At 42.8% G+C, this 11,334-nt stretch overlaps 1 protein-coding gene across 2 annotated transcripts in view; it reads right to left on the bottom strand.

Annotated features, from left to right (window-relative positions):
* Window positions 1-10,401, bottom strand: part of LOC124037684 (phospholipid phosphatase 2-like) — a 126,174-nt gene extending 115,773 nt beyond the window's left edge. The window contains exon 1 of one of the 2 annotated variants that reach the window (XM_046352639.1): window positions 10,008-10,401. In XM_046352639.1, coding sequence (XP_046208595.1) covers window positions 10,008-10,068 — 61 coding nt within the window. In that variant the 5' untranslated portion in view covers window positions 10,069-10,401. The remainder of the gene's footprint in view (window positions 1-10,007) is intronic. The other variant, XM_046352640.1, reaches the window with a different exon arrangement.
* Between the last annotated feature and the right edge of the window lie 933 nt (window positions 10,402-11,334).

Here is an 11,334-nt window from a genome sequence, read left to right as displayed (position 1 = left end):
GTTTTAAATACTGTTTATTGGGTCTGGGGGCCCACCACACAATAAATACTCATACAAAACCACAGTTACACATCAATTAAAAACACAACTCCAATTCCTCCTCCACAGTAACTAAACACAACAGCCTCTGAATACCCCATATACTCAAAAACAGATCGATATTGTTGACAAGTTTATAATATGCAAACTCAACCCTCGCTGCCAACATTCCCTCCAGCATTCCCACCACATCCACAGACCCCTGTCCCCGAATACTGTTCTTTCGGGTCTTCCATATTGCTAATTTTGCTGCCCCTAACACAAGATTAAGCAACACAACTACACCCTTTTGACTGAACCTGTACTTTGGCCCAAATATATACAGTTGGGAAGAGAAAACCTCTCCTAACGTTGAGAACCAATCAGTGATCAGTTGAATCATCCCAACCAACCTGGGACACAGTAAAAACAGATGTGCCAGAGATTCAGACTCAGCACAGAATGGACACGCCTCCCCAACAGTAGGATCCAGGTGTACCAGATGCATGTTAGTGGCTATAGCTCCATGTATTATCCTCCATTGGAGGTCAGCTGTCCTCTTATCAATAGGCAGTTTATATAATGATCGCCAACAGCCTTTTGGAGAGGCACCTGGACCAAGCACATCCGCCCACCTCGTCGATTTTATCCCTTCCAGGGAAGAGGCATGGGACACCTTTACACATGTTCTGTACATGGCCTTCTTTCCCACCTCCTTGAACTCCCCCAGCTCCGGGGTATCGAAGGAAAGCAGCATCCCCACGTCCTCTTCAAATGCCCCTATCGCAGCACTAACAATCAGTGCAGGGAACACATAATCCAGACCCTCCTACCACCGATCAGAATTGGAAGTATCAGTCACATACTGCAGATGAAGCACTGGCAACGAGTCGCAGACCTCATCGACGACCTTCCTCAGTAGGCGAGATGATCGGATCCCCGCTCTTTCTCCCAGCTCCTCCAACGATCTGCTCCTGCTCCGCATCAGATGACCCAGCTTGGTACACCCCACACCTAACAGGCATGAACGCAGGCTAGCTGAACCCAGAACACGGGACTGGATGGCAGTGTTATGAAAAAGAGGCTCTTCAAAAAGCCACATCCCTGGTGGCGTGCCGGCCTTACGGGACTTGACAAAGACTCTCCAAGCCTGCATAACAGACTCATAAAATGGAGTCAGGCCAGTCAAATCACCCCCCTCCAGCTTTAAGAGGAAAAGATGCTTGTCTAAGCCCAAACAGCCCGCTCTCCTCATCAATGTGTAGGCTGTTTCAGCCCAGCTCGAACAGTCTCTGTACAACAATCTCTGGGCTGCTTGGAGCCGGAAAGCCGTGATCCTAGAGGAAATGTCCACCAGGCCTTGCCCACCCTCGTGCAGTGGCAGGTACAGGGCTGCAGCTTTGATCCAGTGTTGTCCAGACCAGAAGAAATTGACAAGGGTCCTCTGAAGCTCTTGTATCAGACCCTTTGGTGGCTGTAAAATCATTAGTCTGTGCCACAGGGTAGAGGCAGCAAGATTATTAGCTACCAGGACCCTTCCCCTATAAGACAGCTGGGGTAGCAACCATTTCCATCTTGACAGTCTGGCACACACTTTCTCCAATACACCCTCCCAGTTCTTTTTCTGAAAGACATCAGAGCCTAGAAAAACCCCCAAAATCTTCATCCCATCTCTGCCCCACTGAAGCCCCCCTGGTAACCTTGGAGTGGACCCCGTTTGAAGCCGACCTGCCCACAGCGCTTCACTCTTTCCCCAATTGACTCTAGCTGAGGAGGCCCCCTCATACACCTTTAAAGTGTTTGAGAGAACCTTAACATCCTCAGCCCCTGTAATAAAAACTATCACGTCATCTGCATACGCAGACAGTGCTATCGTGGGACCCTTCATTACACCTGGCACAGAGAAACCAGTAAGCTTCGCTCTTAAAAAACAAAGCATTGGTTCAATCGCCAGACTATATAACTGCCCTGAAATTGGGCATCCCTGCCTGATGCCCCTTTGGACAGGGATGGGGCAACTTAAACCACCACCCACCTTCACCATACATGAGGCTCCAGCATACAGTAAATTCACCCAAGACAGAAAAACATCCCCAAACCCAAAGGCTTTCATTGTTTTAAACAAGTACTGATGGTCCACACGATCAAAAGCCTTCTCCTGATCCAACGAAAGTAAACCCACATTTACATCAGACAGTTTACAAATATCTAAAACATCTCTTATTATAAACAAATTGTCAACAATAGAGCGATCAGGTACACAGTAGGACTGGTCCTTGTGGATCAACAGTCCCAGATACTCTTTCAACCTGTTTGAGAGACATTTAGAAACAATTTTGTATTCTGCACACAGCAAAGCAACAGGTCTCCAATTTTTTATGAGAGCCAAATCCCCCTTTTTTGGCAACAATGAACGCACCGCACGTTGACAAGATACAGGAAGAGAACCCTCATGAAAAGATTCACACAGCACTCCATAAAAATCCTCCCCAATAGACCCCCAAAAGTGCTTATAGAACTCAGATGGTAAACCATCGATACCAGGGGCTCGGCCTGATGAGAGCTGCATAACTGCTGTGGACAGCTCCTGCAGTGTAATGTCAGCGTCCAATGCGACTCTCTGCTCAGGTCCCAATTGAGGAAGACCATGTAACAACTGTTCAGTACACAGAGAGTCACAGTCCTCCGCCTTATAGAGGGACGAGTAAAAAACCACGGCATGTTGACGCATTTCAATACCATCCGTAGTCACCTTCCCATCAGGGAGACGAAGGCAGACCATCTGTTTACGTTGAAACGTTGATTGTCCTAGGTTAAAAAAAAAAGCACTAGGAGCATCCATATCCTTGAGGGAAGCGAAACGAGACCTAATAAAGGCACCCTTCACTCTTTCATGCAGAAACGACCTTAGTTCATGTCTCTTGTCCTGTAGGTTCATGACTAGTCCAGGGTCGTTCTGAGTGAGCAGCTTCAATTCAATAGATTTGATGTCCTGTTCAAGGGCCTTGATAGTCTCTTTAACTTCAATTTGAGACAGAGCAGTATACTGTTGACAAAATACTTGTATTTGGGCCTTCCCAACCTCCCACCATTGTCTCAAGGACTCAAAATTCCCCTTTATAACCCTCCATTTTTCCCAAAACAACACAAACCTGTCGCAAAACATGACATCATGTAACAATTTAACATTAAAATACCAGTAAGGTGATGACCTTCGTGGACAGGACAAGTGAATATCAACAGAAACAATATGATGATCAGAAAATCCCACAGGAGTAATGGCACACTTTCCCACCCTACTACAGTATTGCTCAGATACATACAACCTGTCTAACCTTGCTGCACTGACACAACCTTCATTAATTTTTAGCCATGTGTACTGCCTAACTTTTGCATTCCTTACTCTCCACACATCAGAAAGTTCAAACTCATTTAATAGGCCAGACAGGCAAGTGGCTGACCGCAGATGAGGTTCTTCAGCGGTGCGATCAACAGTAAAATCCACTGTACAATTCCAGTCACCCCCTAAAACCATACACCCCTCTTGATCACACTGTCTTAAGGTTTCCTTTATTTGATCAAAAACAGCAATACGCTCTGTACCCTCATTAGGAGCATAAACATTCAAAAAACCAAACAAAAACCCCATAACATCCACCTTGACCAATAAAGCCCGACCCTTGACAATCTCTGTTGTAGATACCACAGTCACCCCTAAGCCTGAGGAAAACAAGATGGCCACCCCAGTACTTAAATTAGTACCATGACTGAGTACATGCTGCCCCTCCCACCACATACCCCAGTCAACCTCATTTTCCTCATCACTATGTGTCTCCTGTAGGAAAACTACATTAAGCCTTTTCTGTTTTATTACTTCTAATACCCAAGCCCTCTTATTCCTGTCCCTTCCCCCATTAATATTAAGAGAACCTACCCTTAGTACTTCAATATAGAAAAGAGAAACGAGAAGCAGAAGAGCCCACAGAGAAACCAACAAGAAAAAATACACCCTATGAGGCATGATCATCATCATTATTCTTTTTTCTTCTCTTAACCTGAGCACGTTTCCCACCACCTTTTGCTGCTGCAACAGCAGTAATACATTTCCTCAAGCAAAACCGCTTCTTCTCACTCAGCTGGTCTAACCCCACCGTCTTTTGTAACATCACAGCAGACCTCAAACTTATCAACATCAAAATAATCTGCCAATTTGACAGATTTCCCAAAAGTCTGATCCAGAAACTCATTTACCTCCTCTAGATCATAAACTGAGTCCTCACCATCAGCTGTCATTTCCAAAGCGATATCCATATCCTTCTCTTGATCCTCCTCAGCTGAGACCACAGACAACTGACTCTCCTCTACCACATCCCTTTCAACACTCCCCACTTGCACCTCATCACTCGTACCAAGCATCTCCTCCACTACCTGGGAGACTAGCCCCACCTGAACATCACTACTCATAGTAGTGAAACCCAGCACTCATAGTGGGCATCTCCTCCACTCCCTGGGAGCCTAGCTCCACATGAACCCCCTCCTTTACCCCAGCACTCATACTGGGCACCTGCTCACCAGTCTGAGGAACTGGCTCTTCAGATACATCCTTACCTTCTACAACAATATTTTTCTGCAGCATAACATTACCTTCTAATACAGGTTGCAACCCCGTGCCCTCAACAAGGATAACTTGTTCCTCAGCAACAGGTGCTTGTGGCTGCTCTACCGCTGTCAGCTCACCTCTCCCTACATCAGCGGGCCCAGGCATTACGATAACCACCTGTGCCCCTCCCTCTGCCTTCTCCATTTTTGGGCAAGCATGTCGCTTATGCCCAAACTCTCCACACTCAAAACACCGTTGATTACCCGTACTAGCATAAACCATATACAATCTATTGTCATACTTGATTTTAAACGATAACTCTAAAGTCTGCTCCGGTGAGTCCAAAAACATAAACACCTGTCGCCGAAATGACATTACCTGTTTCAACGCCGGGTGTTTGCAACCCAACGGGACAACCTTAATTGAAGTGGCGAACTTCCCAAAGCGCAATAACTCGCGCTCCAATAGCTCATTTGGAATAAACGGTGGTACATTTGAAATCGTTACCCTTGTTGACGGGGAAAAAAAGCGGCGTAACTTGAATAAACATTCCTTTAAGAAGTACACCATACTCAACCATACGATCTACCAGACACTCTTCTTTAAGAAATACCACCACAGCTTTATTCATCCGAGATGCATAAGCAATATTCTCATACCCTACCTCCTCTCCTACGGCGACCAGAAACTCCTCCACCGTGACAGCAGCTTCAGTAACACACCTAAAGCCGTGCCGAAGTGACAGGGACAGCATCCCCATTCGGGCTGCCATCCCCGCCAAAATCAGGGTAATATTGATACGCAAAACAAAATACTTAATTCTACCACACACAAAAATAATAACGGTAATCATGCACCAAAACAAAATGCCACCAAGAAATAGCAAACCGAAAGAAAGTTGTGAATATCTAACTCTCCACAACACACGCACTCCTTCACTCAAACAATTCCCAGCATGCACCAATCACTCCCAGCATGCAGAGAGAGAGAGAGAAAGAGATAAAGAGATAAAGAGAGAGAGAGAGAGATAAAGAGATAAAGAGAGAGAGAGATAAAGAGAGAGAGATAAAGAGATAAAGAGAGAGAGAGAGAGGGGATGGGTTGTCCAGACAGTTTTCACTGGCTTTGACCATGAAACCACAGAAGGAGAAAGACAACCGTTATAAACTGAACATAAACAGTATGCCAGTGGAAGGGAGGACAGTAGCAGGTTACCCAACTGTGGTTTGTGACTACTATCATATCCTATTGTAGCCAATTCAATTGCAGTAATTCCGTTAATGATTTTTCAGTCATTTTTACTGATTTGGTAACAGAATTTAGTTTGGTTCGCTTAATAACTCAAACAAATATTGATATCAGTAAAAACACTATAACAAATTGGTAGGTCTACCTTTACTTGTTACTTCTGTGAACTTTCATAACCCTCCCTAATCATGAGGGAGAGACTTTTGAAAATATCTTAATGATATGCAGGTTTTTGGTAATAGAATTGCAAGGCACAAGGCAATGTTTCATAAATTTACAGAAGGAAAAGAAATTCTCCAAAACGAAATAGAAGTGTTGATATTAGTTGGCAGGGGTCTTTCTTCAACATTATTGTGTTTGGATGTATTTCTAAAACCTTTGAAGACTTTTTCTTGAATATGTTTTCTAAGATTCCTTTTCCATCTGTTTGACCAGAAATCAAAGCCATTACAATTGTTTTACATGGAAAATGGATCTATGCCTTCATTTGCCAAAAATATACTCTTGCTTTCATTTGACACCCAATTTGATATGCTCCTATGAACTTCATATGCTGGTGCTCATGGCTCCTTTAAAAATGGAAATGACCCATGGTTAATAACACACACCTCACCTGCCACGCCAGCTTTTCATAGTTTGACATGGGCAAAGCCCTGGGCAGGATAAGTATTTACCAGTTACATTACTCTGTGATTATATCTACAGAGCTTAGTGTAATGTCATTTAAATGTAATAGCCTACATCAGAGGTTAACCCTGGGGAATGTAGTTCTGACTTGTTGCATAACCATTGCAATACCATTCATTCACACTTCACAGTAACCTTCTAATAATTAAACTACAGACCACATCACTGCACCCTCCCTTTATATCAAATTCCCCATGGTAGAGATTCAGTTGTATTTTTACTTCTAGCAATGTATGTCCTTAAGGCTTGGGCAGTGGAGTGGATTTCAATCAATTTTGGAGGTGGAACAAAAGCCACACCATAACTAGTGTATCCTGTGTCTAAAAATATTTTTTTTTTGCGAAGATCAGGAGCATGAATATGACTTACTTCTCCTTTCTTTGGAGGGTGCAAGAAGTGAGGTGGATCATCTAAATTTGAACGTGAGAATTTAAGACAAGACTCGTGACATGGTGGGCTTTAGAGTTCATTAGGGGGGCCAGCCAGACTCTATGTAGCAGTCGGTGTGATGTACTCACTGCTGAAATCTCATGGTGGAATGGATCATATCCTGAAAGCCTGGGGATGCTGCCCTGAAGCAGGTCCCAACAGGCATTTCCCATTCTGCTCCCCTCTTCTCTCACACCACACTGAACAACAACAACATGGGAATGTGCTGCTAAAGGCCAGACCATTACGCAATCAGTCTGCCAAGTGTAAGTGCAGTTATCAGTTATCATACACCCCCTGTGTAACAACACCCCCACATTGGAGCCTTGACAGCTGGAAAACCTACCGCTAAAGCAGTGTTTCCAAACTCCCAAGTGTTAAACAAATCAAAACATATTTAATATTTGAGATTCTTCAAAATAGCCACCCTTTGCCTTGGTGACAGCTTTGCACACTCTTGGCATTCTCTCAACCAGCTTCACCTGTAATGCTTTTCCAACAGTCTTGAAGGTCTTCCCACATATGCTGAGCATTTGTTTGCTGCTTTTCCTTCACTCTGCGGTCCAACTCATCCCAAACCATCTCAATTCAGGCTCCCGAGTGGCGCAGTGGTCTAAGGCACTGCATCTCAGTGCTAGGGGCGTTACTACAGACACCCTGGTTTGAATCCAGGCTGTATCACAACCGGCCGTGATTGGGAGTCCCATAGGGCACCGCACAATTGGCTCAGCGTCGTCCGGGTTTGGCCGGTGTAGGCCATCATTGTAAATAAGAATTTGCGAAGTTAAATATATATATATTTTTTTTATTGGATAAGGTTGGGTGATTGTAGAGGCCAGGTCATTGATGCAGCACTCCATCACTCTCCTTCTTGGTCAAATAGCCCTTACACAGCCTGGAGGTGTGTTGGGTCATTGTCCTGTTGAAAAACAAATGATGGTCCCACTAAGCCCGAACCCGATGGTGTATCGTTGTAGACATGCTGTGGTAGACATGCTGTGGTAGACATGCTGTGGTAGACATGCTGTGGTAGACATGCTGGTTAAATGTGCCTTGAATTCTAAATAAATCACAGACAGTGTCAACAGCAAAGCTTATAATAATAATAATAATAATAATAATAAATGCTATTTAGCAGACGCTTTTATCCAAAGCGAGTTACAGTCATGTGTGCATACATTCTATGTATGGGTGGTCCCGGGGATCGAACCCACTACCCTGGCGTTACAAGCGCCATGCTCTACCAACTGAGCTACAGAAGGACCCCCATACCATCACACCTCCTCCTCCACGCTTCACGATGGGAACCACACATACTGAGATAATCCATTCACCTACTCTGCGTCTCACAAAGACACGGCGGTTGGAAACAAAAATCTCACATTTGGACTCATCAGACCAAAGGACAGATTTTCACCAGTCTAATGTCCATTGCTTGTGTTTCTTGGCCCAAGCAAGTCTCTTCTTATTAGTGTCCTTTAGTAGTGGTTTCTTTGCAGCAATTCAACCAAGAAGGCCTGATTCACGCAGTCTCCTCTTAACAGTTAATGTTGAGATGTGTCTGTTACATGAACTGTGTGAATTTATTTGGGCTGCAATCTGAGATGCAGTTAACTCTAATGAACTTATCCACTGCAGCAGAGGTAACTCTGGGTCTTCCTTTCCTGCCAGTTTTATCATAGCGCTTCATGGTTTTTGAGACTGCATTTGAAGTTCTTGAAATGTTCACAATTAACTGACCGTCATGTCTTAAAGTAATGATGGACTGTCCTTTCTCTTCGCTTATTTGAGCTGTTCTTGCCATAATATGGACTTGCTCTTTTACTAAATAGAGCTATCTTCTGTACCACCCCTACCTTGTCACAACACAACTGATTGGCTCAAATGCATTAAGGAAAAAAATACACAAATTAACTTTTAACAAGGCACACCTGTTAATTGAAATGCATTCCAGGTGATTACTTCATGAAGGTGGTTGAGAGAATGCCAAGAGTGTGCAAAGCGGTCACCAAGGCAAAGGGTGGCTACTTTGAAGTATCTCAAATATAAAATATATAAAACACATTTGTTGGTTAATACATGATTCCATGTGTTATTTCATAGTTTTGATTTATTCACTATTATTCTACAATGTAGAAAATAGTAAAAATAAAGAAAAACACTTGAATAAGTAGGTGTCCAAACTTTTGACTGGTACTGATTGTATTACTCTTGCTTCACCTCAAACCACTGTCCACTTGTACATTTGCACTGCCCTATCATTTATCTTCATTGATTCATTGACAGTCTGCACTTTAAATTCCCAGACAGAATTCATATAGAACTAATTCAGTATTGAAGTAGCTGGTCTGTCATGCACATATTACATTTCCACAAACAAATATTGAGTTTACTGAAATTCATTACAAAAAGTAAAGGCCATAATGCAAATGAGCCTTTCCTATTTTCCCATGGTGCAATTTAATATCGCATCATGTCATCTGGGCAAATGTGCATGTTTGTAAGTGGTGATGGTCTGGAGCAGAGACAGGCTGGCATTAAAAACAAGCTACTCCCATCTTATTCTCTACTACGGCGTTATAGTCAGTATGAACTAGAGAAAGTGTTAACACAAAAACTTAAATCTGACTCTTTCACAGTCCGCCAGCTTTATAAGAATTGTCTCTAGGGCGCACATATTTTAACTTTCTATTTTTTTTAAAGTGAAGAGTAGGCCGACAGTTCGACTCAACTATGTAATCAAAAGTGACTAAATCAGTTAAATATATAGTAAAGACGTTGTCATTTGCCACATACATTAACCACGAGGAGGAATATTATGTTGGTAACAATCTGTATACCTTTTCCATTTCATGTCCAATGGATTTTCATCAGTCTCAAATTAAAATCAATGTTACCGAGGCACGGACACGGTAGTCCCAATGACTGTATGTGAATAGATCTGATTACGTAGCCTGCCTAGTATATAATCCTGTCTTTGTTCAAGCGCAGTGTGAAATTGATACACTGTAGCTACTGTACTTACCCACTACCACGCACAGCACGTCCACGAAGACATACAGCTTCTTTTTTCTAAATTCCGTCATTTTTCCTTCTGTATTTGATTAAAAACTTGTTTCAAAACTTACTTTACGAGTGCCGTATGCAAACTGCCAACCTGTATCGCGAGTTCTTCCGGAAGGCTACTTCCCTACCTGCCCACAAATGCTGTTACCTTGGAATGCAATTTTGAAATCCCAAAGATGTCTTCCGAACTCAGACTCTAATCATCTCAATCGGCCACAGTGTTAAAACTATTACGCCCTTTGCCCGCATATTTTGGTTACGGACTGAAAAAGAAAACGTTTTATATTAGTTGAGGCGTCTGACAAACCAACGCAACACTCTCAGTGCACCACGCCACTGATCCCTCCTTCCCACTTCCTTACAGTATTTTATGCGGCGTTCAAAACAACCTGGAACTCGGAAATAGTTACTTAAATGTGCGAAAGGTAAGAATTGACACAAGCCAGGTTTCCAGCCAACCTTTTTATAGATATAAAGTACATGTCGGATAAAAAATGTCACGATGGTAATAGCAAATCAGTAAACTTTCCAAATGTTGACAAAACAAAATATGCTAGAAAAGGTGTGATTTGTTTGCGTCGGTAAAATAAATGATTCGAGAAATTGTGGTGGAAACGACATTATGTTCAAATATTGATAGCCTATAGGCCTAATAACCATCATATCGTAGTCCATTTTAGGTGACGCGATGACGTATGGTGTTCCCACTATGACTCGGGAAAGCATGCAGTTTAGAAGGCTGCAGCTGAAATAAATTATGAACATTACAGGGTGGTGAAAGTGCACTGTGATGAGTTTAATGCTCCATTCCAATAAATATGGGGGATCTAATTCTGGTGACATGATCAATGCTAAATTGGCTCCAGTTTGAGAAATAAAAATGATCCCGCTCTTATCCATAATATCATAATGTAGGCTATACCAGCACTGTATCTGCGAGCTGTTGGCTAGAGCTCACTGCCAAGACTAGACTGGGTACATTTGCTATATAATGCAACAGTTTGAGACAAAACCATCGGCAGAGTTGAAAACGCATGGAAACCCATTTAAAATGGATTGGACACTTTTTTTGTGTGCAATTTTCGCCTAAAATGCCATACCCAAAATCTAACTGCCTGTAGCTCAAGACCTGAAGCAAGGATATGCATATTCTTGATACCATTTGAAAGGAAACACCTGGAAGTTTGTGGAAATGTGAAAGTAATGTAGGAGAATATAACACATTAGATCTGGTAAAAGATCATATAAAGAAAAAAACATGCGTTTTCTATTTTTATCATCATCTT

The sequence above is a fragment of the Oncorhynchus gorbuscha genome, linkage group LG06, assembly GCF_021184085.1.
Source record: "Oncorhynchus gorbuscha isolate QuinsamMale2020 ecotype Even-year linkage group LG06, OgorEven_v1.0, whole genome shotgun sequence".
Taxonomy (NCBI): Eukaryota; Metazoa; Chordata; class Actinopteri; order Salmoniformes; family Salmonidae; genus Oncorhynchus; species Oncorhynchus gorbuscha.
The sequence above is the reverse complement of the archived record's forward strand: the minus strand, read 5'-3'. Positions and strand labels throughout refer to the sequence as shown.